The following is a 27,947-nucleotide window of genomic DNA, read 5'->3' as shown; positions in this document are numbered from 1 at the left end:
CACCTTATTAAATCATGCACATGACTATTTTTTTTAATGTTGGCAATCTTGTCTATGACAAACTTTCGTTCGTCACATCCGTCGTGAATATGTGTAAAAATTACAAGAATGTAATTAAAATACTTATTTATACGATTAACTTATCTCTTACTATAGTGTTTACACTCTAATATAGAATTCTGAGTGAACTTTTTAATTTGCAATCATGTGTGGTGTATAAAAACTGTATTTACATGATATTTGGAAAATGTTTTTGTGTGTTAAGTTTCATAATGGCGGCTCGTCGCGTCCCCCGCGCCTCCATTTCAGTGACAGACAAATTATGTCAATGCTGATACATAAAAATCAAAAACTGTATGAAAACTTGTAAACATTAAGTGAAATACATTTTATTAAGGATGAATCCGGATCATCATAGTATTAATACTGGCGGTGGCCAGCCGCCTGGGAATTCTGAGGTTTGATTCGTTTTTGATCTTTAGATCATCATTAATTATGACGGATTATAAGGTTTTATTATTGTTTATTGCAGTCACAGAATCAAAGAGTACAATCAGCTCAACAGCAAAGTATTACTCCTACGACTTCTGCAACAGATCTAAGGGTGAACTCTGCAGCTGTAAATGTCGCTTTGTCTAGCGTCGCAAAATATTGGGTGTTTACAAATTTGTTTCCCGGTCCAATACCTCAAGTTTCCGTATACGGTTTGCCAACAAGTACTAGGATTGAAAATGGGAAACCAGTACAGGTAAAATTATTACCAAAGCATATATATATATATTTTAATATTCATTCCCTTAGCCAGTGTAGACTTTTTGATACCAACTTTTTTATTATTAGTATATTTCAAAAACAATATTTCGTTCTTAAAATGTAGGTACATTTAGTGACTTGAACTTAATTTGAATAGCAACAAATAATTTCAGGATCTTGGACAGACCCATACAAGTATACTTAATGGAGACCCCAATATTATATTGGGTCACCACAGTGGACAATCACAGGTTACAGTCTCTGCCGGTGGCCAACAAATACCAATATCTCAAATCATCACAACCCAATCAGGACAAGGACATGGTAATTTTAATCTTATTTCTGTTGTGGTTAATCAATACCGATTGCCTAGTACCTGACTTAGATTTATATGTAAAAACTAAACTTAATAATATGTATAATTTGTTTCTCTTGTGTTCATATCAATATTCCCTGTAAATTTATTTCTTGGATATCAATTAATATCATATGTTTAAATTTGATATATATTTTAGTTACTTACAAAACAAATGTTTTTTATTGATTTTACACATTGTAACTTATAATCTCTTATTTTAGAAACCCTAGTGGCTCACACCCAGCAACAAGAGATGTCAAGCCAGCAGTCTTCCAGTGGAACAACACAGGTACCCAATAGTCGGGTCGAGTTTGTTCAACACCATAACATTGATATGGTAAATTATGTGGTAACACTACCTATTTTAGCAGGAATGCAATACTGCAGTAGTCTAGAGTCATCTGGGTATGTCTTAGAGTGCATGGAACAGTAAAATTAGGAAACTCTGAATCATTGTAACTATTGCATGTCTTTATTGTTGCATGATCAATGTAATCAGTTTCATTAAATTATTATTACCTGTAGAGATAGGCACAAATAATTTTTAGAATTATGTAGTAAATTTTTTAAATATTCTCAAGATTTTCTTAAACAAAAACTTTTTGTTTCATATGAGTTATGTATCAATAAGTATTCTTAAGTTGATACTTTGTTAGTAGCCATCAATAAAATCTCTGTGATAATTGATTTTTGAAACAGATTTAAAAAAAAAATATGAATTTTAATGAATGATTAGTTAAATTTCCATATAGACAATTTTGTTACTAAGTCAAAGAACAATGTTCTAACTTAAACATATTTTCTTAAAGGGCCATCATTCACAACATATCTTGCAACAGCAGTTAATGGCGGCCAGACCAGATCACTCCAACCAACAGGTGTGTAAATAATAAAACATACTTTATTTACTTATCGTTACATTTTGATTATTTTAACCATTCTACAGCTTAGTTGGTTAGTAATTCATATTGTTAACAACCTGAATGTTCTAGGTTAATTTTTCATCTAAATAATTGCTTCCAGTTGGAAGGCCTACATATCTAAAAAGAAAAAAAGACCTTCTCAAGAACAATTCACTCATTCAATAGTTTAGGAGGTGTAATTGCAGTACGGCATGTCTCTCCTATATACATAAGTCTGGTTTTGCTTGTTAGATAAGAAATACATTGAGTTTGTTTCATTGATTATTTTTTAGCAAGTGGTCGCTTTCTGTACCTAGCATCTGGAACCCCAGCAAGATGTTTACTGGTTAACAGAGTTATGACAGCTACAACCCTCTATATCTATAGTCAAGTAAAACATATAGCCTAATGAAGATAGGGCAGGTTTAATATAATTATTATATATTTCATATAAAGTAAAACAGTTTATATAACATGTTCATCAAGTTAATAAGGAAAAAAGTACAATTTATCAAGTTGCATAGTACTTATTTTATTCAAAATGTATTAACTATGCTTTCATGCTATCTTCAAATGCAGGTTAGTGAGGTGAGTTTCTGCAATAATCTTAATTTAGAATACTGTCATTTAAATATCTTAATATAATCTGTAAGAAAATTTTAAATATTACAAAAATTATCCATCTAGTTGTAAAACAATGTTACAACAAACTGTCTATTGTTTACACTATTATTTTTGTTTGAAACATTTTTTTATAAATTTTGTTAATATTAAGTTAAGTTTAATTTTCTAACAAATACAATTTCTAAACATATCATTTACTCTGTAAAACTTTAGCTTCTATTTTTTTTTTAATGGTTACCTTCCATTTAATTGCTTAGAAGTAACAACTGAAATTTCTATTATATATTAATATTCTCTTACACTAAGGGTCTGTTTCACAATGTATGAATAAAGTACCAAATAGCTATGCAACACATAAATTATTTGGAAGATAAATTGTGTTATTTGACATTCATCGGACTCATAACTTATGATGGACTTTATGTGACGAATAGCTCTATCTGACAGTCGTGAAACGCAATAATAATGTTTATCCTACCAATAAGTATTAAATAGCTAATTTGGAACTTATATAGAACTTATCCGTACATTGTGAAACAGATAAGTCCCTAAGTGGACAAAATTAATGTAGAAATTTAAATAATTCATTTTTAAAAAGACATTGTTTCACAGATACAACTGACAGTAAGTGAAGATGGTATAGTAACTGTTGTAGAGCCAGGAGGTGGGAAGATGATGGACAAAGATGAACTCCATGAAACCATTAAAATGCCCACCGATCACACTCATCTTACGGTGCATCAGCTGCAACAAATTGTTGGACATCATCAGGTTTGTCTATTGACCTTCAATAGCAGAAATTACTTGTTAGCTATAAGATTATTATTTGCTAATTTATTATATACATTTACTTGTGCAAATTACTTACTTTTACAATTTTAAATAAATAAAAAAATTTAAAAATCTCTAGTTAAGATTTTTTATTTAATTGTTGACCACTTAGGTTTATCGGTATTAACTATTATTGTACAATTTATAAATTTGTTTATTATATTGTTACTTGATAATTGATAAATTAAAAAAATAATTGAATACTTTCAAAGATAACTTATGTAGATTTCTTACTAATTATTTTCCATAGGTCATAGACAGTGTTGTCCGCATAGAACAAGCAACTGGTGAACCAGCCAATATTCTTGTGACTCAAAACCCCGATGGCACAACTTCTATAGAAACGAGTGCAGTTGATCCTCTTCTGGTAAAAGATGAGAAGAATGTTGCCAAGATTGAATCGGCACAATTTGCTGCACCGGCCGACATAAAAGATATTAAGGGGATTGATTTAAAGGTAAAAAAACTTCTTTCTACTTCACTTTATTTATAATGGCGACTTCTGTGTAAATCACAATTCCGCCAATGTCGCGTTCTAAGTCTTCACACGGTGAGCATAGATTTGATAGATTGAATGTAATCTAAGCAGAGTTACCCAAAACAAAAATGACGTCACAATAAAGACAACACACACAGACATCTATTAATATATACAAAGGTTAACATTTTACTACAAGGTATGGAGGGGAGAATCTTATTTATAACTTTAATTTATTAACAGAAATAAATTTCCCTAAAATTTTGACGATAGGGCTGGATGGGAGGGAAAGTAGGAGTTAAGGTTACATGGACGAGGGAAATTTGGAGGAAGATGGTCAAATAACGAGTCATTAATTAAAGAACAGTTAAAAAATATATGGTCTGTCGAGCCCACCACACTCACAGAGAGAACTGTTTTTAATTTTAATTTTGGCTAGATGAACGGGAGTACAAGCGCGCCCTTTACGAAGACGGCAGATTATAGACGTGACCTTTTTGCTTAAAAACTTTTATTTAAAAAACCACGGCGAAGAAGGGATTGAATACTGAACATTAGGAATTATACAACTATGGCTAAAACTATTTACTTCGACTTATTAGTTGATGCCACTGATTTTTTCTTATCTACAAAATAAGCATCTTTATAATAATCATTATTCAATAATGATAGATTTTACAATTAGATATACATTATACATCCTTATAAATTTATATCATCATGATTAAAAACAAAAGTAAAATGGTTAACATTTTTAATCTAAATTTTAACTTAAGTTAATAACTTATGACAAAATTTGTGAATTGTTTAAGTTATGTATGTATAAGTGTTAAAAAAGGGATAGTTAATAAAATGAAAGTCATTAGAAACCATCTTTACAGAGTGTAAGCAGTATGGGAGTGGAAGGTGCAGTGGTAAAGATCTCGGCTGGTGCTGCTGACCATGACCTGCATGCCATGTACAAAGTGAATGTGGAAGACCTTTCTCAACTACTCGCCTATCACGAGGTCTTCGGGAAACTTAGCAATGAACAGCAAACGCCTCAACAACAGCAACAGCAACAACAGACACAACCAAATAAGGTTAGATATCTACACTATTACCATAGAGGAAGGAATTGCTTTTCATTTGTAATAGATTACACTCAATTTTTTAAATTCTCTTACCGTAATTACAATATTTATAGGAGTGGATCGAAAATGATTTTTTCTCAAAAAAAGGGTAATGAACTTGAAATTAACTTTGAACTTTTCCTTTTGAAAGTGCCCTCCCCTGAGTTGGTTTGGTTTTGCATTATCAAAATCTCATGAAGAATGAAAATGATTGTTTTTTGTTTATGTTTATATGTATGAATCTTTTTTTTAAATAAATAAATACTAGTTCAACTGCCCCATTGTCGATTCTTGTGGGTAAATTACACATGCCTTTCCAAAAATTGGTGGGGTTTAAACACCTGCTGCTGCTACTGTATGGCTGAATTTTTTGGGCATCTTGTTGCATTGATTTCCTTGATTAAATAATATATACAGAATTTAGTAATTTGTGTTAATAATGGACCTGAAATATTTTTTTGTTTTATCCTTAGCAGCCAATTCTGTATGAAGTGGAGCTAGAGGCGAGTACAAGTGCATCCATGTCTGAAGCAGAGGCGTCTCCTGGTCACCATGCTTGTGATATCTGTGGGAAAATATTTCAATTTCGATATCAACTTATTGTTCACAGGTAATTAAATATACAACATACTAAAATTAAAATATTTACATATAGTCTTATATTTTTTTTATGATTGGACATTTCACACCAATTGACCTAGTACCATGCTAAGCCGGTGAAGCTTGTGTTATGGGTACTAAGCAACGGATATACATACATATTATAGATAGATATATAAATACATATTTAAACACCCAAGACCTAAGCACAATACCAAATGCTCATCATATCGATGTTTGTCTCAGCCGTGGTTCGAACCCGTGAACCATGGATTCGCAGTCAGGGGTACTAACTACTAGACCATATGGTTAATAACTGTATAATTTATAAAACCTGTATAGTGTATAGACATACAGTTCTTTAAACCATTTCATAACTACAAGAATAATGTATTGGTGCCGCTCAATAACCCCAATTTGTTGGCCTTAAATCAACCAGGAAGCTGATCACCTACTTGGGTTAGGAAACAATAGGTAGTTTCTACAAAAGAAAAGCTTTTTTATCCATCTATCTACGACATTAAAAAACCAACGGTTGGTTGGCAACCCCTGGTTCAACATCAGTTTCGTTATCATTTGTTTTTTGAAGTTATACTTTAGGCGCGTTATGAAAAATTTATGAGAGTGAAATTTTACGATGCGCGCGCACCGTGACACAAAATTATCAGAATGAAGTTGCCCACGGAAGATGCTACGGCATTGGACATAATTTAAAAACAACATTCGAATAATAATATAATTTATGTTACACTTAATGTATGAGAATAATAATAAATATTTATTTAATTTTTCAAATGTAATCTTTATTGACTATAATGACTCCTTTTCCAGTCTTTGATTATTTAATTGTAATTAATTATTTGTTAAAAACTATTTTTAATAATGCCAAAGAAGTATAACTTCTTACGCGCGTACATAAGTACACGCTACCTTTTTTTTTTAACAAGCCAATAAAATTTTTGGGTCTAATGCATACCTTCTCATGTTTTCCTTCACTGTACAAACGAATGTATTAATTAAATAAGATAACTTTATTTTCAGACGGTACCATGGAGAAGGCAAACAATATCCATGTCAAGTGTGTGGCAATGCATTTTCCAATCCAACAGAATTGTCTAAACATGGGAAATGTCATTTAGGTAAGGTTAATGCCTAAATGAGCGATTTATGGCATAAACAACACATGTTAATAGAATTTACTTACTACTAATCATTTTCTTTTTCAATAATTTTAAGTCTGCAGTAATTTTTTATTTCTTTGATATTAAAGTCCCCAAAAACAGGATGGTTATATCATCTCATAATTGGGAAAGAGTGACTTGATTTGCATAAATCTTACTGAATTAAAAGAGGCCATACACTACTAATGAGAATTATAATTCTAAGACGATACATAACAATAATCAGTGGCGCTACAACTTTTTTAGGTCTGGGCCTCAGATTTCTGTATCTGTTTCATGATCATTTGCTAATCTAATAGGCAAGTAGATGATCAGCTTCCTGTGCCTGACGCACGACTTTTTGGGTCTAAGGCAAGCCGGTTTCCTCACGAAGTTTTCCTTCACCGTTCCAGTGAATGGTAAATGCGCACTTATAAAGAAAGTCCATTGGTGCACAGCCGGGGATCGAACCTACGACCTCAAGGATGAGAATCGCACGCTGAAGCCACTAGGCCAACACTGCTCTTAAGATGATACATATTATAGAAAATCTATTTCGACACAGATGATTTTTATGTAAAATTACTCGTTGAGCTTGAGTAACATTTAAAGAGTATAATAAAAAATATGTAATGATGCAGTAAGCTTACTATGCAAAATCTATATACCTGAAAACATTTTTCTTTAGCTGGTGACCCAGCAGACAAATTGAAGCGTCTATCTCAAGACAAGCCTTACGCCTGCACAACTTGCCAAAAGACCTTCTGGCGGAAAGAACATCTTGACAACCACGTCAGAACACACACCGGGGAAACTCCATACAGGTTTTATACTTTTCATTTCTATGGTAGTAGTTAATCTTACATTCCAACACGAAACATTGTTTTTTAAAAATCGAACCCAGGACTTTCGCTTTTTTGACGTGACAACGTCTTATGATTCGATGGAGCCGGCTGCAACCACGAAAAATCATGACGCATGCGGCGTTACCTCGCTCTGAAGCGTTCCATTTAAGGCTTGAAGTGCAAGCGAGAGCGCGGAACGAGCGACAAAGAGGCACAATCGGCCTCCGCGTTCGGCAGCGTTCGTTCGTTAATAAATTAACATAATTGTATTTATGCGTAAAAATAAATGTAACTTGATCAATTCAATTGTGATTTCCATTTACCTTCTCTATATCCATACAAAATACATCAAACAAATAAAATTAAGATTTTCTTTTGAAAAATGCAAACATTCCATGAGTATTTTTCTTATGACGTTGTCACGTTCAACTATCGTCAGTAAACCGACTTTACAGACAACCGATTTTTAATAGGGAACGACGTAGTAATGGTTAGTTAACAACACGCTCATAGACACCCAGATAAATATCTAAGGCATTACAAATGTATGATTGCTAATATATTTTTCTAGCTAATAAAATACTACAGTCAAAATCTGTTATAACGCCATCGAAGGCACTACTCATATTTGGTCGTAAAAACCGATAGTCGTAACAGCTGATGACGTTGTTATTAAGAACCTAATACGATAGAATTCAGCCGGGACCTTTGATTTTGATCAAGGGAGCGTTCAAGTATTACGTCACACAATTTTTGGACATTATTGGGGGACAATGTAGCGCGCCCTAACGTTTTTCTGTACCCAATAGTAAAACGTGACCACCCAGTGACTCTATATACCTAAAAGTTACCATTATGTGGTGTAAAGTACTGGAAAGTCGAAAATAGTATTTACAATAACGCGTAATTCAATCCCTGCCCCGCATTTACAAAAGGACCCCCCCTCCCAATTTTCGTTACGTAATATTTGAACGCTCCCCAATATGACCGGTATGTTTTTTACTAAACGGTGTCGTCGTAAACGCTTTTGTCTGTAAAAACACCCGCAAAAGATTACGAATTTATCAAAAAATATTTTACATATAACCCTGTTTTTTTAAAGTTCGTACCCGTTCGTATGTTTTACCTAACACACGAACCCTATTAACTATCCTAACATTGCAGATGCCAATACTGCGCCAAGACATTCACCCGTAAGGAGCACATGGTGAACCATGTTCGTAAACACACGGGCGAGACTCCGCACCGCTGCGAGATCTGCAAGAAGAGCTTCACGCGCAAGGAGCATTTTATGAACCACGTCATGTGGCATACGGGTTGGTTGCATAACATATATGTTATAAAAATATATTTTCAGCCGTCTAACTTATAACGCTACGATACGGCTTCGATTTCCGGCGAAATAATTATTAGTCAGCAAGGATTTTTGGATTTTTTGGCCGACAGAAATGTTTGAACTATTACGACTACTACTCTATTTTTTTTAAATTTGGTAAACTAAACTATAAGGGGCCTCATAGCCTAGCGATCTTATTAAGTGGCAGCTAGGTGAGGGGTACCGGGTTCGATTCCCGGTTCGAGGGCAAGTTTTAATTTAATTTAAATTTGTTCTCGGCCTTTGGGAGGGTTGTGTGATACCGGCCGAGTGCCTAAACCGTACATGGATGACACGGTCGAATTTCTAAAGTCAAGCACGAATTATAAAAAATCCTATACTTGACGCTGGCTAATGCAAAAATCGTGCCAGAGCCATAAAAATAAAAACCAAACTATATATTCTCTATATGCTGTTATGTATTTAACAGTCTAAGCAAATAGTCGCATATTAGGTTGTCTCCATTAGACAAGTATAGTGTAAACTCTATATAACGACACTGAAGGGACTGTGCATTTTATGGCGTTATAGAGTTGTCGTTAAATGGAGAGAAGAAAAATCTGAATTAGAAAAAGAAAAAGTTTATTTCAGACTAGTGTTAGTTATGTACATAAAAAAGAATCTTAGATGAATGCTATTGCGTATAGTCTCTTAATTTAAAGTAGGTGAGCAACTAAGAATATATTCCAACAACTAAAATCAATGGCGCTAAAACCTTTTTTAGGTCTGTGTCTCAGATTTCTGTATCTGTTTCATAATCATTAATCTAATAGGCCAGCAGCTGATCAGCCTCCTGACGAGTAAGGTTTCCTCACGATGTTTTCCTTCACCGTTCGAGCGAATATAATATCTAATAACTCCTACTTATTAATCATGGTCAACAACAGTCTACCAGCAATCCCAATTTGTAAACAAAAGAATGAATTTCTTAGAAAGTTCGGTATGCATGATGCCGACAGTCGACTTTATTGCGGGCTAGGATAAAGAGACAAAAGAACATAGCTGCGCAGTTTTTACTACTTTACTTTATCACTCAATTGTTTTCGTTATTGAGAGAGGGTGTAATGCTATGTAGAATGTACCATTGTATGGAAGACAAGCTAAACGAACCAATGCCAGTTGATTTCGACGCTTTAGGGAGTCGTTAAATCCAGGGACGTTACATGGAGTTTACACTGTATATATAAATATTAATAAATGACATTTAAGACAGACAATTAAATTTCATCATAGTTTTTTATAATTATTTGACGTTTTATGTATCCGTTGTCTCTAATTAACTTATTAGTAAATGTGAAACCAAGCCTGCACCGTTAGGTAGAAGTGGTGCAGAAAGTAGAAAGTAGCTAAATGATTCAACTATTCATATAAAGTATATATCCTATACCGAACTAATTGCACGACATATCGGTGTTTCTCAGCGTTTGTCCAAACCATTTGAACGGTGTTTAATAAATAAAGCGATGATAAACACCGAAATTGATAGTTGCATCATTGATGAGACGTTTCTGCCCGCTCGCTAGGTGAAACGCCGCACCATTGCCAAATTTGCGGCAAGAAGTATACTAGGAAGGAGCATTTAATGAACCATATGCGATCGCACGCGAACGACACGCCGTTCCGATGCGAACAGTGCGGAAAGTCCTTCACCAGAAAGGAACACTTCACCAATCACATTCTGTGGCATTCTGGTTAGTATGATTGTTTTATTCACGGGTCAGGCTTGGATTTACATTTGCTTGCATGAAGTGAAAACTTGCAATTTTTATTAAGGGAGCGTTCAAGTATTACGTAACGCAATTTGACCCCCCTCCCACCCATGAACTCGCCGTAACGTTTTTCAGTACCCAAGTACAGTACTGTACCCAAGTCTAGTAAAGCGTTTCGTGACCACCTAGTGATTCTTTAGTTACTATTATATTGTGGTGTAAGTCGAAAATAATATTAACAATAACGCATAATTTAATCCCCGCCCCGCATCGTAACGTTTTACAAAAGGACCCCCTCCCCCCCAAAATTCGTTACGTAATACTTGAACGCTCCCTAATTTAAATTTGAGGTTAGATTTCACATTCTTGGCTATAGGTATTAGAAGTGTATTTAAGTTTGTGCATGTAAAAACTTTGAATTTTAAATTTGATAATTAAATGCTGATAATAATATGTAATATGTCAAAAATGTTTTCAGGTGAAACACCGCATCGGTGCGACTTCTGTTCTAAGACTTTCACTCGGAAAGAACATTTGCTTAACCATGTTCGACAACATACGGGGGAATCCCCGCATCGGTGCAGTTTCTGTTCCAAATCATTTACGAGACGTGAACATCTCGTGAATCATGTGCGGCAACACACCGGCGAAACACCTTTCCAATGCGGCTACTGTCCTAAGGCGTTTACAAGAAAAGATCATTTAGGTAAAGAGATTTATAATTTCTACCGTCATGTTACTTTTTAATAACAACTGTTGTATTCTAATGAATAAAATAGTATTTGTGCAGATTAAACATGAAATCATTATTAACTTTAACTATGCCTTAATCAAATATATGTGTTTGCTTGATCAAATATACCTTCTTGTAAATCTGTGAAAGAGCCTACCTATATATGTATATATAATTTATTTTATTTTTTATTTGGCAGAAAATTTAAATAAACTTCGAGAAATCATGAAGTACTATATTTTTGCAAGGACCTACAGTATAAACTCTATATAGTGATACTGAAGGGACTGCGCATTTTCTGGAGTTTATAGGTGTTTAATAGAAAAGTACCATTGACATAGCAAACCGACCAAAGTCGAGTAATATAATTTTTTAATTAAAAAAGGTTTTAGGGAGGTTTGCGTCATCAAGTTATGTACATGCTCCTTTCGCTTTAGTATCTATATCTTAAGGTGTGATCTAAAATATTAATATTAAATCTTTCAGTAAATCATGTCCGCCAACATACCGGGGAATCGCCACACAAGTGCTCATACTGCACCAAGTCCTTTACGCGCAAAGAGCACTTGACAAATCATGTTCGGCAACATACCGGCGAATCTCCTCATCGGTGTACGTTTTGCTCCAAGTCATTCACCAGGAAGGAACATCTCACTAACCATATAAGGTAATTAAACAATTACTTTATATTTGTAGTACAAGACCACAATGGTAATTTAACATATGTATTAATCATATAGTATTTTTATAAATAGATTAGCCATGGGTTTTTAATAGAATCACAAAATGTGTTTTTTTAAATACCTACGCCCTACTCAATCCATAATCGACCATCTGAGATAGTAATCTTAATCCAAATTTTCTAAAAAGTGTGCCAATAACCTATCGTGTCGATTGTAATACCCATCTGTCGATACAAGCTATATCCATGGGAGGTCGTATCGGTGTCTGTGGATAGACCTTTGTATGAAAATGACAGTTGACGAAAGCTCGATTTCAACCCTTAATTTACCTTTGACCCCAAATAACTTTTGAAGCACACATAGGATCGAAATGGATTTTTAAAACTTTATTTGTAATGGTATACCTCAGCTCTCCACCAATTTTTGGCTTTCCGGGAATTTTTGTTATTTCAAATGTCTATATTGACCGGACTATAAGACAAGTTACGTCTTGTTTCAGGCAACACACAGGGGAGACTCCATTCAAATGTACATACTGCAACAAAGCGTTCTCGCGAAAGGAACACCTCACGAATCACATGCACATACACACTGGGGAGACGCCGCACAAATGTCCTTTTTGCACCAAGACCTTTTCGAGGAAAGAACATTTAACTAATCATGTGCGGTAAGTTGTCTATACATACGCATAATGTTAATACTCGGAACAAACGCAGGCTTCAATTTCCCCGTACTAGATCTATCGTATAGACTATAGACTATCTAAAGTTAGTAATTCTTTTTTGGGAAAAGAGATACTTTAATAAAATCCCAGAGGCTTTTTATCTCTGCCTTTTAATAAATTGAGGAAAGCTGTGTAAAAAGGCTTACTATAAAGTTAACGATTATCTAGTCGATAAAAGGGCCTGGGACTAGTACTAGACAGGCTACTTCTAATTAATTTGCGATATTTGTTTTAAAATAAGTGTTGTTTGATGATTTGCTATTTTAAAAGAGTACCTGAAAAAGCTAAATGGCCTTATTATGGATCTCTACCATCCATTTTAAACTATTTTCAAGAGAGGAGGTTACCAGGTCTATATATAGGATATCTATGTATAAGTATGATGATCTATTTAGGTTTCCTGCAAGCGTGCAAAATTTCATAATTTTATGTATATTTGTATGCTTGTCCACAAATATTTTGGAAATTAAAAGTCATAATTTACGTTACCTATTCGAAATAAAGGTTTTGGTTCCTTTTTTTAAATTACTTTTTAAATGGTTCCAGGATACACACGGGCGAGTCGCCGCACCGTTGCGAATGTTGCGGCAAAACGTTCACCCGAAAGGAACATCTCAACAACCACATGCGACAGCACACTGGAGACAGCCCTTTCACGTGTAAAGCGTGCTCTAAGACATTCACCCAAAAGGAGCACCTAGTCTCACATATGAAGTAAATTATTTAATTTAAACTTTAATATAAACGCGCTTTTTTATATACGCAATTTGCCGTTTCAAATGCTTTTCAGCAAGCAATTTAAGTTTGTTCTCTTCTCTTTAACATAACAGAATATATTTCCAGGTATAAGTTGCGATGCAACAAAGTGCGATATTTTTAATCTGTTCGAATCAAATTTGACTTCACGTTTGAGTGTTGAAACTGTCTATGATATTGTGGCAATGCTTTACACTACGACACTGATATTCGACTCGCAACTATAATTTATATATAGTATATAACTGTCACTTGTTTATATGCTAAGTTTTTGTGAGAAATAAATAAAGATTATTATTATTTGTTTTGCTAGGTCACACGCCTGTAGCGACAAGCCGTTCGTTTGCGGCGAATGTGGAAAAGCATTCCCGCTCAAAGGCAATCTCCTTTTCCACGAGAGATCCCACTCAAAATCCGCCACGTCAAAAGTATTCAAATGTACCATATGTTCTAAAGAATTTATGTGCAAAGGTAAGAAAGAATGCATAAGTTTTATATAATTATAAATTAAAACAACTATTAAAGTCCTATCACGATAACATCTGCTAAAAAATCTAACCATAGTAATAAGTTATGATGTGTTTATTTCTGTAGGTAGCAGGTTTTTAATAGTTTATAATGATCAAATTTGCACCGACTTAAAAAACGGATGCAATATTGAAGGAATAGATTTAGTAAGGAATATTTAGTAATATTATAATTTACTTAATTATTAAGGCTGTTTCACAATGCAAGGATGAAGTACCAAATAGCTATGCAACACACAAATTATTTGGAAGTTAAATAGTGCTATTTGACACTTCATCGGACTCATAACTTATGACGGACTTTATGTGACGAAGAGCGTTATCTGACAGTCGCGAAACGCAACAATAGTGTTTATCCTACCAATAAGTAATAAATAGCTAATTTGGAACTTATGTAGAACGTATCCGTACATTGTGAAATAGACCCTAAGTATTGATTATCTGTTTAAGCTTCCAAATTTTTCGGAAACTAATAGCCATGTCGATAATTTGTATGAAGTATATTCCAACTTAGAGTTAACCATTTGATTATAGTAATGTTGACAGGATTTTATTTGGCTTGAATTGTCTGAATTACTTTTTTTTTTTCAATTTCAGGTCATTTAACAACGCATCGTCGCACGCATACTGAGAACACGAATCAGGAAAATGCTGAAGACAACGATGTATGCATGGAGGAATGTGGAAAACCGTTTGAGGCAGAGCCCCTGGAGGTTGATAGAAAACCGGATATCAGGCAAGCTATCATTCTGTATGTTTCTTTCGTGCCATCTGTTGGATTCACTAATTTATTTATTTATAACTAGCTGACCTGGCAAACGTCGTTTTGCCATGTATATCATTTATAATAAAAATAAAAATAGGGGTTGATCGTAAAAAAAAAATGTAGAGGCTGACTAACCTTAACATTTAGGGGGATGAAAAATAGATGTTGTCCGATTCTCAGACATACCCAATATGCACACAAAATTTCATGAAAATCGGTCAAGCAGGTTTCGGAGGAGTTTAACTACAAACACCGCGACACGAGAATGTTATATATTAGATTGATGAGTAATATTTAAAATTTTTGACGTTCGTAATTCAAATGCATATATTCAAGACTATTTGTACTATATCCCAGATTTGATGTATACTTGTTACTTGAATTCAGAATATAAATCTGACTTCCATGTTATTTTCAGGCCTCCATCGGAAATGGAAGTGACCGAAAATACAGTTCCTCAACCTAACACTGTGATGCAAGTGACTACTCAGGTGACTTTTAATTTTTTTTTATAATTATTTACCTAGGTAGGTACAAGCTGCTTTCAGCAATGTAAATATATGGCAAAATCTACTAAACCGATTTAGATGAAACTTGTACTGTTTTAGCTGATTTATATCATCACAATTTATTTTTTTATGATTTTTATTTTTCGAGAATTTAGTTTATAAACTTAGCTCACGATCTGGATGCCAAATAGATCTAATTAAAACTCCAATATTATCACATCCAGGATTGTTAATCGATTAATCCCCTTAATCTAAGTCAGTTAAACATAGCTTAACCGTATTACTAACATATTGTGTTTGTCACAGCAAGTGCGTGCAACAGTCCCATCCAGCTCCACCAACGTCCCTACTGGCGCGTTTGCTCAGACGCAGCATCACACCGCCGTAGCGCATCACACCGTCACCGTTAACTACTAGCAATACTGAGTGGACACGACGCTCGAGTTGACCTCAACTCGCCCTTGACAATTTTTAAATAAAACATTGCTATAGTCTGTGCGAAAAAATAATCGTCGCCGTCTTTAAGTTGACAACAATGTTACGTCATTAAAGTTTGACAGTAATCATATAAATATAATCAATCAACCGTAAATCAAGTTAGACATTTGATACTTTATGCCCGCCTTCCATTGCGAGCGGAACTGACCCATTACGGACTCCGCTATACTCGTAACGATGATTTTCATACCAAAGCGGAGACGAGCGCAGCGGAGAGAGCGAGTTGAAAGAGTCACATATGAGGTTAGCCAGTTGACCGAGTTTCCCACGGAAATGAAAATTAAAATGTAAGAAAATCATCACTAGTATAGCGGAGTCCGTTCCGCTCGCAGTGGAAGGTGTGCATTACAGTTGGAGTACGATGTTAAAATCATATTATTACTTCGCCAGTCGGTTCTCTTTCCGTACACTATGTGTATTTTAGCTTTATATGCCATTGTTGGTAGCGTAACCTTTCATCAAGAACAAAAATTAATAGGTTTTTAATCGTGATTGGCATTTAAATCATTAACTGGATATATCTATGAAGTATCGACTTACTTAAAAGGTCCAGTGGGCAATCCTTGGCTAACGCTACTAGCCACAACTGCTAGAGAATGCGTCGCCCCATAGTGCTAAAGACTTGTCTAAAAAATACAGTATAAACAGTTTTTTTTTAATAAATAATATATGACATTATCTATGGCTATTACGTTAAATGATATAGATGTGTCACAGACTACTTAGTGCCATTAAAATTTTAAGATTAATTGGGTTTAAAAAAATGGTTTATTTCATTGGTGTCATAGTTTTTTAAGTAGCTGTGTATATATGTAAAGTTTAAAAGGCTTTACAATTTTAAGAGTCAATCTAGATTGTTGATTGCTGTAATTATCTTGTGATATGTGATTAAAATAATATATACAAAGCCGTTTTAAACAAGATATTAAATTTAAGTAGTATCATCTAATACATAGGTAAATACAAAAACAATAACCAGGTTTTTACCATTAAGTAGCCTGTTGCAGTATTAACTATGCTTATGTCAGTTTTTTCTTTTTTCATGACTTGACTTCAATATACATTCCTTTTGACCAAATCATCAAAAAACTCCTTAAAAATTTAAATGCTATCGTTTTTACAATACTTAACATCCTGTTAAGTTTCTTGACTACCTTGCTATAGTCTTGTCGTATTTGCCATTTTTGTGTACAGTGTGTGATATTTAATAGTGATTAAAAATTCTATGGAAACTATTTCTAACATGGCAAACTAAGAAGTGGTGTTGTAATCACTTCCTTCACCATTTGTAGCATGTAGGCAATTTGTATGTATATGTAAATATATAGAAATAAATTATGATTTTGTTAGCGCATGTTATTTGGCTAAGTAACATCTTTTAAATATTATGTAAAAAAATAGGAATAGCGATTAAGAATCGTATTGTAATCCTAGGGTTTTATCATAAGGTGCGAGAACCATTGAAATAGCTGTTATCGGGAAATTAGTATGATAGTTTATCTTCAATGGTACCACGCTATTTATATTTTGCTTAAGATTTTTAAACTGTAGTGTGTATCTACTAAATTTTAAATTATATTCAGTAATTTGATATGAACGAGATTAAAAATATGAAACTAAAAAGCATTTTTATTGTATGTTCCTGTAGTCGCTCTCACCATACCATGCATGCGTTTGTCAATCTTGGATGGTTATTTAAGGCCCATTTACACGATGCCATTTTCTTGCCTGTAGCATACAATTATATCAACGCAATAAATGCATTGCATAGTCTAAACAAAACGTAACATTCTTGATCAATGGGAAAAGTTTCCTTTCAAAACTATTATTGATGTAAACAGCACGTACAATAATTTCTTACGCAATTCTTGTACGCAATTATCTCTTCATTTGCAAACATGAGTGCAGTGAGTGAGGGTGTGTTAAATTAAATTAAATAAATTAAAAATTAATTTAGTCTAAATTTTTTATTTTGTTTGTTATTTCCTTCCGGTCCGAAACCGTCAACTTCAAATTCCTGGGAAAATGCTGCTAGCGCAGCATTACGTGCATCGGTTCTTATAATTTACATTTTCGGTATCCCATAAACACTCATGACTGCGATAAATCTCAATGAACTTTATTATATCAGCAGAACTGAATTTAAACCTTTTTACTCATATTCATACCTCTCTGTTGGATGGTTCTAATCTTTTAAGAAGACTGAGCTCTGGTGGTGAGGGTCTATTTTAAAAAAAAACAATAATTATTTATGTTTATAAAGAGCCAAAGATGTTACACTATCTGCGTCTAGAATAGAAGTACTAAAAACAGAAACTATCTTTTTATATAAAATTCAAACAGGTATTCTTTATATTCTAAACTAAAACTTTTTCTTTACATGTGACAAGTGTTACCTGCCTTTATTACATTAATATTTACATATTCAAACTCCAACACTCTTCTAAAATATTTAAGACTTGAATGAAAAATTTGTCAATGCAAATACGTGCAATACTTGCACGAAAGCGCCATTAAATGGTATACGCACGTACAAGCCTGTGTTTAGACAAGTCAAAACTTGAAAGCAATAATCTCCTTAAAATAGTTGCATTGGTGTAAACAAAAGGCATGTGCAATTATTTCCTTGTCAATACTTGAATACAATAATTGCATTCAAGTTTTCAAGTGTAAACAGTTGCATACAATTCTTGAACGTCAATTATTGCGCTTCATTTATTGCATTCAATTATTGCTCTGGTATGTACAAGAAAATGGCATCATGTAAATGGGCCTTTATTTATAGCATATTCCGCCTCGTTCTTTAACCAAATTTGAATAGAGCTAAATCCCTATGAAGTTCTAGTGAGTCATTCCCTAAAATCCCCATCAAGAACTTCGCAAGGGAAAGAAGCTGTACATTATTTTATACTTATTGATTATTATAGAATTTTTCCTATAGAGACCTATTAACCCAGCTATAGATAGCGTTAATTGAAAAACTACGCTTATCAGGCGCAGTACTAAGAGGCCATTGTAGATGGTATTCACTCAATATGCTGAGCAATATGTTCGAGAAGGTGGTCAAAAAGTCCCTCCTAGATTTCGCCCTAAAAAAGGGTGCTCATTCCCGATGAGCAGTTCGGCTTCCGGCTAACCCATTTGTCATCAAGTCCATAGGATCACGAAGCACATCCTTTCCGAGATGAATAGCTCCCTGAAACCGAGAGCCACAGGTGCGCTCTTCTTCGACACAGCGAAGGAGTTCGACAAGGTCTGGCACAACGGCTTGTTTGACAAGTTTTACCAACTTCAAGTGCCAAGAAGCGATCGTACAAAAACTGGTGTAAGACTCTCAGTGGCGTAACTATACCATCTGGGGCCCGTGGCAAATTCTTTCGATGGGGCCCTATCAGTAAAAATCGTCACGTTGTACTTAGTTTAATTTTAATAGACTTCGAGATTTTCAGCGTACTCAATTACACGTTGTATATGTACCACTAATGGCCTCCTTCCTTAGGCGAGAGGGAATGGCCTCGCTAGCCCAATGCGTAATGGAGACTTCAGATTCATCCATAGAACTTAATAACTCTTGGACATTGACCCTCTTGGCCCGCGTGGCATTTTGCCAGCCCTGCCACCCTATTGTTACGCCACTGAACTCTTACACCTTACACTCTATTCTTGTCCGATTGCTCGATGCGCTATCGTGTAGAACGAACATTATCATCCCCTCGACCCTATACGGGCAAGCAATCTCGAGGCAAAAGTTCTTCAAATATCTAGCCATCAAGCTCGATCGTGGGTATGTGCTTCCGTAAACACATAGCCGCCTGGTTTGTCCTCTCTTGCCTGTACTTCCTCCTGAATAAAAGGAGAAATGTTCCACACAAGGTTTTAAAAACTGCGCTTGTATATCTCGAGGAACAATTTCTAGTTAAATTGTCTAGTAAACGTCAGTAGACAATTTAACTATATCCTAACTACATTGTCTGGTGGTTTTGCGCCACGATTCACACTATTGTACCACTCACTCTCCTCCACTACACCGAAGACACAAAAAAGTTCCGATCACACTTATTCATAGAGTGAGTGACTAAGTGAGTCGTTATCAGACAATACATATTATATGCTGTCATCTGCTGCCTAAAACTCAATTTATCATATATTTCTCATCTTTAAGGCAGCGACGATCCTTATTAGAAACATTTTCATTCGACCGTTAATTTTTATAGTTAACTAGCTGGCCTGGCGAACATCGTACCGCCTAACAGTCGATTCTTTATTTGTTTAAAATACTTATTCTGCTACAAATACACTATAATACTGACAACAAATACATTATGTCAAAAAATAAAAATTTACCTTCCCGGAACCCCTCCACTAACACTTGAACTTTATACTATGGTTTTAAAGTTCAAATTGACTTTTAAGTATTATTACGAATATTTTGTATGGGAATGTAGAAAAATGTTGTTTTTAGACTTTTTCACTCAATTTTTTTTAATTTTTCTCCGTAAGAACCATCCTCGTACTTCAAGGTATATTATATAAAAAAAACAGACAAATCGGTCAAGCCGTTTTCATGTTATGTCGTGACAACGGAAAACGGGTTTCATTTTTATATATAGATATATATGCCGTCTATAACTACCAAATAATTCTATTGGGAAAAGAATTTTCACAATCAGTGTAGATCTAGAGATAATTTTTATGTATTATGATTAAAATCATGTTCATAATAAATACCTTTGCAAGTACCTAATGCATTATTTCAGACCAACTTGATTGCTATAAAAACGGTAAAGAAAGTTATATAACGTTATAAAAATTTAGACATGCATACACCAATCCAACACTTTTTTAGAACACAATGATTTTTGCAAAAAGTATTTTTTTGCAACATCTCATTGATGCTCCGTTCCTTTGATAAATTGAGGTTTTCGGTTCAAACCAGTAGTTACATGTATGCACTTATCAAATGAACTCTTCAGCATTAAGGCTTAATTTAGAATAAATGATGGTAATAGCATTGAAATGATTGTTATTATAAATGTCTTTTTATTCACCAAAGTCAAATTAACCTTATATTCTGAATAGTAAATTCATTTAGATATTTTGTGATGAAGTGATATCATTGATAGACTTGGAATATAGCAGTGCACTAGACAGAACACAAGAGTAAATGCTTTTAAATTTATTAATTATTCTGCAGGTAATAAAATATTATTTTACTTAAACTTATAACAATAATTTTATGTATATTATCTTATTTTATGTAGCTTCCATTGCAATTTTTTTAGAACCAGATTTTGACTTTTGGTTTTTTTCTGCTTGCACCTTTTCCGTTTCTGGCAACTCATCTATAGGGACTTCTGGAAGGTCTTTAACATCAAGCATTTCTTCTAATTCAGCTTCAATAGCTTCATCATCTTCTCCTGTTAGCTGTCCAGAAATAAGTTCATCAAATTCTCTTTGCTTCTGAATACCCTCTTGGGTCTCATCCATGATTCTTTCTATTTCATCAATACTCAACATTTCATGAATGTTTTTTAAAGCTGCATTTCCATTCTTTAATCCATCCAAGACCTGAAATATTAATTAGAATAGGAGTATTTCAAATAGAAAAATACATATGAAACAGGAGACAAAGGTTACTGTCAAATTAACAAGAAGTTGTTGATTATTTAAATCAACTTCAAATTATATAAATACATATTATGAATTTTACTAAAAAAAATATTAATGGAACTTAATATGCATAAAATTACAAATAGTAAGAATAATATTTCCATCACACTCAGGGCCCATTATCAAAGCCTAGCCTCCAAAGAATTTGCCACTGTTGGATATCAAGGATTCATTCCAATAGCAGGAATTAATAAGATTACCTGAACTTCAATCTGAGTGAACTCCAGATCATGTGTAAGTTGTTCTAATTTTTCTAATTGAATGTCTGCATTTTGTAAAAGATTTTCAAAGTATCTCTTCTTTTTCAATAGTAATTTAGCCTTATCTCGTTTATCTTCAGCTAAAAGTTTTTTTGCTAATTGTCGTTGCCTTTCAAGGTTCAGCTCTGTCTTCTTTTGATACTGTTTTAACTTATCCCTTTGTTGTTTTAGTTGCAGCACAGCCTTATCTTGTTCAGTTACTCTACTTACTGGCTTTTTACTCTTACTAAAAAGACCACCCATATTTAAATATAAAAGTTTGCTTTCAAAGTATATACTTATCGATTAGAAGAAATTAAAACACATATAAAAGCTGAATTCTTGATTTCAATTATCGCCACCATTATTATTTTATTATCACCAATGCAAATACAGAAATAATAATCGTTATAAATAATCTGTAATCATATTATTTTTTATCATCACCACAGCTAATTTGAAGTCTTATGATCTTATCATACTGGCAAATGGCAATTGGCATTAGCATATTGCCGATTCCGCTGTCAGACGTAGTGTCCAGTGATGCCAGCTTTTAAAGAATATTCCACCTAGAACCAACTTCAAATACCCCTAAATATCGATTAAACACCCCAAACCGATTAGGTTCTTGTTGTACACTGGGTTTAAGGAGGTGATTTTAAATATGCATCAAAAATACAATTCAAGTACATATTACACAATTTCGATCTTGGATTTTGATATTTCAGTATAGCCACGATTAGATATTTGTTTTAGTTTGTTGGTTGGGTTCTAGGCTTAAGAGAGGGCTATAACCAAAATCACTCACCGTAGATTTGATTTTATCCTTCGCTATAATTTCAACGGTTGAGTCTAATTAAAAACACAATACAATATAAATTCCCCGATACAAAAAAACAAAGTCACCGCTTACTTTTGTCTAATTTCGTTTTTATTAAATCATGGCGAGTAGTATGGAGCCAAAAATTAATTTAATTACAGACCATTAGTTTGACTGAGAGCTGTTACAAGCGATTATTTTAATATTGTATATTTTACGAGTTATTTAAACAAAAAGCATTACTTCATTTTAGTGAGATGCAACCTTCGAGTATAAAAGGTTTTTTTCACTTGTAAGTTGCCCTTGCTCCATAGAGACGAGAACGCTAGGCTTCTTAGCGCCAGCGCCCGGTATAACATAATAAATATTAACATTACCACGAGTAAAATAAAACCCATTACGAAAAACTAAACTAACACACTTTCGCAATTATAACATTAGTAAGAATATATTAATTATTGAATAAAAAAAAAGATTTCATGAAATTACAAATCAAAATAATATGCAAACTAAACAGATGCTATTTTTGATTTTATTTAAAAGGATACCTATATGATTTATTTTGCGTGATAACCTATATAATTTTATATGACGCTGTTATATTCTATAGATCTATTTATTTACACCTAGTCAATAAATATATACATCAAATCAACTAATACTAACAATGGTTAAGAATAATAGATGAAAAAAATTTCGCTAGCATATATAAAATAACACAGACAGTGTCATCATTATCGAAATAATTTTTATAGAGACTACTCTTACAAACTAAAAAAATCGGTTGTCTGTAAAGTCGGTTTACTGACGATAGTTAAACGTGACAACATCATAAGAAAATACTGATGGAATGGTTGCATATTTCCGTAGACGGACTATGGTATAGACCAATATAATAAAATAAACTATTTATCAGTAAGCAGTGAAAACTTGTTTATCACCAAGGGCTCGGTGGTAAACAAATAAAATGCGATACGCAAATAGACAGAAAAACTGATACTTTATTTCGCTCGCACTTAAGTATTTCACGTTAATGCCTTCTCTCTTTAGTTATTATTGTTATTTTAGAAGCTCATCTATCTAGTTCTATACTTTATCTACACATATTTCAAAAGAAAAAAAAACGAACGAACGCGGAGGCCGATTGTGCCTCTTTGTCGCTCGTTCCGCACTCCTAACGCCGCATGCGTCATATTTTTTCGTGCGTGCAGCCGGCTCCATCGAATTATAAGACGTTGTCACGTCAAATTTTTAAATATAGATAATGTTCGGCTCCCAATTACAATTAAATACTCTTAGGCCCAAGTGAGCATGTTTGCATACGCGGTGAACCCTTTGGTATGGGACTACTCTATCCGCGTGGTTAATATGGCACTCGTTAAGTAAACCACATATTAATATTTTTCTATTTGTATTGCTTGTACCGTCCAAATTGCCGTCGAGTTTGTTATTTAGTTGCGTGACCGTAGCGCCACGGTGTCATGGCGTTTGTCACTAATGCAGGCGAAGGGAGAGGCGTCAGGCGCGGGTGCAATCATAAATTTTTCTAGCCTATGCGCATGCGCGCGCTCTTAATAAATAAATTGTATAGAATGCATTTTTAAAAAAAAACAAAATACCTAGTAGCAGTAAAAGTACCCCAAAAATATTTTCATTCCTCTTATATTTGGGCGGAAACCCCCCAAGTAAGCACCACTGGTCAGACGTTGAATACATAATGCTGACACGATAAATCCCCAAATTTTTCAAAAACGAATGTCATTTAACATATGTGATTCGATTCCACAGATATAAGAAAATTTAAAAATACTTTTGATTATTCACGTTGTAGTACTCATGCGTGATATTTAAATTTAATCAATAATTAATATCAAATTAATTATGCAATATTAGCCTTTGCCCGTAGGCACACTGAATCAGTTATCGTAGATTAAGAAAAAAAAATAACAGTTATAATGTATATATATTTTGTATTTCTGATATAAAAAATTATGCAATATTTACGAGTTTTTTTCTTTCTGAATTATACGCATTTTGTATATTTTCTTACAATTTAACAGCCCTGTAAAATGATTTTAATTATTATGTGACGACTGACGATGCATTAAATATTTTATAGATAGTGCGCTCATACGAACTAACCTATTTTGATGGAATCGTTTTGCCTTCATCGCCAATTAACTATGAATATACCCCTTAAAAATTCTAAAACACGTGCTCTTCCGAGATGGATGAAAATAAATAGGACAGTTGTTGTGGTAGTAAATAAAAGTCTGTGAAATTATGCATTTATTTAATATTTCAAAAACAACGCTAACCGTTCACACTGCTTAATACGCCAATCACAAATTCGTCTTTATCGTGACAAATAAAAAATGGATAAATACCTGAATAACTCCTCAGTGGAATCGGTATAAACTTGCCTAGGGACATAGATGTTGACCTAACCTATACATATAACCTAGCATAACCAATAATACTAATACGATTACATGCATTAGTAATTTATTATTTTAATCGTGACTTTTAATGTCACCTCGAAAGCATTTAGGGACGACTCCAATGTTCATTTTGGTTCTTCTGTAGTTTATTCAAAAGTACCTCTTTGCCGCTGTTGAGCCGTTTGTCTTCACACTTCCAACTGAAAAGTCCATTCACACATTCTAGTAGAGAGAATTAGAGGATAAAAAAGAACTAACTTCAATGATAGATATTTTTCAATTCAATCATAAAAAGTTAATTCTTAATTGGGTGTAGGTTTTTCATATGGCAACAAAAATTTGATGAAATTTATTATCAATAAACATAAACTTGTTGCCATAATCGGAGTACCTGTAAACACACAGTAGATGTGAAAAACAGCATCCATGTCTCAAAATAACGCATCTTGGCATCTCCATTATTGCCATTAAATGTGTAGCGTAAAATATTTGTAAAAAACCTATTCACACAGAGAAAAGTTATCATTAATTTTTAGATAGAGAATTAATACAGAGCTCAAATATTTTTTAAAGCCTATAAACAGGAACTTCTCCCAAAATCGCTATCGTGACCCTAACAAATACCTGTCATCGCGTGCACGCGACAGAAGGCTTTCTCGCTCTGGCCTCAAGACGACGAATCATAATTTTATGTACCTCAATACAACAACGACGAGCCCATACCGCGGCAAGTGAGCAACGAAAGCACCCAGCCACTATTTGAAAATACCAATCAAATACCTGCCAAATCCGTCGGTGTGACGACAACTATCGAACGAACGGGGTCAATCCCCATATGCCATATTTTGGTACATTTTACTAAGCTGTAAAACAAGTGTTCACTTTATTACTTGTCATTCATACGTGAACTGTTTAGTGGCGGCTGTTATTGTTATTGCTGGAAGTTTAAGCGTTGGTGGACGTTTAAAGGGTGAAACATAATGATGTTATGCTTACCATTTCGAGGTGATTTGTGATACCTCAGTTTTTCTAGCGGCGATCGCGGGAGCGGCGACGTGACCGTTCGTGGGGTGATCCTGAAAATAATTATTATAATTAAATGACAAGAAAGGGTGAAATATTATCATCTAACATCAATGCGGAAGAGACCGGCGTGGCGGTTTGGTTTGAACAGTAAAATTCTTATTTGCTATTATATGAATTATTTTATTTATTTGTAAAAAAATTATATAATAATCTTCTCAGTATCAAGATGATTATTATCGAACTATACTCTAGTAGATTTTTTTTACACTTTATAATAAGAAAACAAGTGTAAAGTGGAGTCCACTCTATAATCAATAGTAACTTACGCCTACGATGCTTCCGGTCGCGGTCTCTGTCACGTTCACGGTCACGGTCGCTCCGTTCCTTCTCCCGCTCCTTATCGCGATCACGACGCTGGTCCCTGTCGCGATCACGTTCTCGCTCACGGTCGCGGTCCTCATGACGGTTGTTCTTCTCGTCACGATTATTTTTCTCGTCACGATTATTCTTTCGTCACGATTATTCTTCTCGTCACGATTATTCTTTTCGTCACGATTGTTCTTCTCGTCACGATTGTTCTTCTCGTCACGATTCTCCCTGAAAGAGAATGGAAACGCTCTGTATCTTATTTAGTCTTTGACTTGATCCATCGATGTATTTATTTTAAATACAACGCATTTTTTCCTATGCAAACAAAATCCCACTAACCACTAATCAGATTAATAAAATAAAAATATTGCGAAATTATGTATTGTAATCGCAGTTGGGTATTTTATTAATGTAGAACGTTTTAAGTTCGCGCCTTCTACGCTATACAATGCATCAACATGTGAATTGTAGGGAGAACTGTCATAGGACTATAGCTAAAATTAGTTAGGAAATAATTAGAACACATACCTATGTCTATCTTTCTCTCGGACAGAGTCTTTGTCCTTGTCCTTATCGCGATCACGTTCCCGGTCGCGTTCCATTCTCTCCCGATCACGTCTATCGGAACCCAATCCTCCGCCCCTAGTACTCCTTTCTCTTTCTTTCTCCCTATCCTCTCGGCGTCGCTTCTCCTTCTCCTGCTGTTCTTTTTCACGAGATGCTACCATTTCTTCATAGGCCTGTCGTAGTTTAAAATACCTAAGACAAAAAAAAAAAAGAGACATAATACGGCAGCAACAATCAACTGTATATACCAAATTCAGTAGTTAAGTGGAATTCATATATTTCTAAGAGATTAATAGTTGCATGTATTAATAGTAACAATGTTAAATTTTTCTTACCCTACATGCTGCTTTCCAGATAAATGGTCATCAATTCTTTGTTGAGCGTCTCCAACAATCAAAAATGCCCCACATACAGGACACACCTCCATTTGCTTTTCCTGTGCAGCTGCCAATTCAGCGGTCATAGACCAATGACTAAAACAAAATGGCTCGATTAGACACTCTGTAATCTTTCCATTTAACCAAAAGATAAGATGCTCTGTTTACCATGAGCCGCTACTATGGTATGATTTCAAAAGCTGAAGCATCGTGTCTATTCAGTATTCAGACAATTACGATATAATATAAAACAGTATGGCAGTTGCTGTCTAAGAAATACTTGCTTTCATTGAAGTATTAACTTCTGTCTCTTATATATTGCTTGTTATATTGTTTACAAGAAAAAAAAAAGTTTGTGTTTTTAGATTATTTAGAGGATTACACTAATAGGAATAGGTTTTGAATAACAACAATTTGGCTGGATTTTTGTGTTTAAAAATATCAAACCTGTTCTCCTGTTGCTTCAGAAGTTGATCCTTTTCTTCTTTAAGTCTG

General features: G+C 34.1%; 3 protein-coding genes across 12 annotated transcripts in view; 1 reads left to right on the top strand and 2 right to left on the bottom strand.

The window, feature by feature from the left end:
- Positions 1–62: 62 nt before the first annotated feature.
- On the top strand, positions 63–17,566 carry LOC125049394 (zinc finger protein 84-like). 10 transcript variants are annotated; one of them, XM_047648639.1, is made up of 22 exons: positions 63–458; positions 533–748; positions 927–1,077; positions 1,333–1,400; positions 1,921–1,989; positions 2,593–2,601; positions 3,250–3,408; positions 3,719–3,925; positions 4,828–5,028; positions 5,532–5,668; positions 6,700–6,797; positions 7,507–7,642; positions 8,828–8,979; positions 10,562–10,729; positions 11,226–11,453; positions 11,967–12,147; positions 12,663–12,830; positions 13,434–13,601; positions 13,957–14,114; positions 14,768–14,921; positions 15,355–15,427; positions 15,752–17,566. In XM_047648639.1, the coding sequence occupies exons 1-22, from the start codon at positions 399–401 to the stop codon at positions 15,860–15,862; spliced, it is 3,072 nt and encodes a 1,023-aa protein (XP_047504595.1). In that variant the 5' UTR covers positions 63–398; the 3' UTR covers positions 15,863–17,566. The 10 variants fall into 10 exon arrangements, with proteins under 10 accessions (XP_047504595.1, XP_047504590.1, XP_047504596.1 ...); XM_047648634.1 differs by having other exon boundaries at positions 1,333–1,448; positions 5,535–5,668; XM_047648640.1 differs by having other exon boundaries at positions 1,333–1,448; positions 14,768–14,906; positions 15,756–17,566.
- A 3,508-nt stretch (positions 17,567–21,074) lies between these two features.
- Positions 21,075–22,340, bottom strand: LOC125049793 (charged multivesicular body protein 6-A). The gene is made up of 2 exons (XM_047649252.1): positions 21,814–22,340; positions 21,075–21,511 (listed from the first exon to the last, which is right to left on the bottom strand). The coding sequence occupies exons 1-2, from the start codon at positions 22,114–22,116 to the stop codon at positions 21,197–21,199; spliced, it is 618 nt and encodes a 205-aa protein (XP_047505208.1). The 5' UTR covers positions 22,117–22,340; the 3' UTR covers positions 21,075–21,196.
- A 2,611-nt stretch (positions 22,341–24,951) lies between these two features.
- The window catches only part of LOC125049712 (luc7-like protein 3), an 8,258-nt gene continuing 5,262 nt past the window's right edge, over positions 24,952–27,947 (bottom strand). The window contains exons 9-15 of the mRNA XM_047649135.1: positions 27,900–27,944; positions 27,411–27,548; positions 27,037–27,267; positions 26,466–26,736; positions 26,110–26,189; positions 25,894–25,976; positions 24,952–25,313 (exon numbers count right to left, since the gene is read on the bottom strand). Of these exons, the coding sequence (XP_047505091.1) occupies positions 25,264–25,313; positions 25,894–25,976; positions 26,110–26,189; positions 26,466–26,736; positions 27,037–27,267; positions 27,411–27,548; positions 27,900–27,944 (898 nt within the window). The 3' untranslated portion in view covers positions 24,952–25,263. The remainder of the gene's footprint in view (positions 25,314–25,893; positions 25,977–26,109; positions 26,190–26,465; positions 26,737–27,036; positions 27,268–27,410; positions 27,549–27,899; positions 27,945–27,947) is intronic.

The sequence above is a fragment of the Pieris napi genome, chromosome 5 (genome assembly GCF_905475465.1).
Source record: "Pieris napi chromosome 5, ilPieNapi1.2, whole genome shotgun sequence".
Lineage (NCBI taxonomy): Eukaryota > Metazoa > Arthropoda > Insecta > Lepidoptera > Pieridae > Pieris > Pieris napi.
Note: the sequence above shows the minus strand (reverse complement) of the source record. Positions and strands in the feature narration are given on the sequence as shown.

Excerpts from the sequence above, each read along its gene's own strand:
- LOC125049394 (XM_047648633.1), top strand. The coding sequence starts at position 399 with ATGAATCCGGATCATCATAGTATTAATACTGGCGGTGGCCAGCCGCCT. Across the intron at positions 11,454-11,966 it reads TACAAGAAAAGATCATTTAG|TAAATCATGTCCGCCAACAT; the intron begins GTAAAGAGATTT and ends TAAATCTTTCAG. Across the intron at positions 15,428-15,751 it reads TGATGCAAGTGACTACTCAG|CAAGTGCGTGCAACAGTCCC; the intron begins GTGACTTTTAAT and ends TGTTTGTCACAG.
- LOC125049793 (XM_047649252.1), bottom strand. The coding sequence starts at position 22,116 with ATGGGTGGTCTTTTTAGTAAGAGTAAAAAGCCAGTAAGTAGAGTAACT. Across the intron at positions 21,512-21,813 it reads TCACTCAGATTGAAGTTCAG|GTCTTGGATGGATTAAAGAA; the intron begins GTAATCTTATTA and ends TTAATATTTCAG.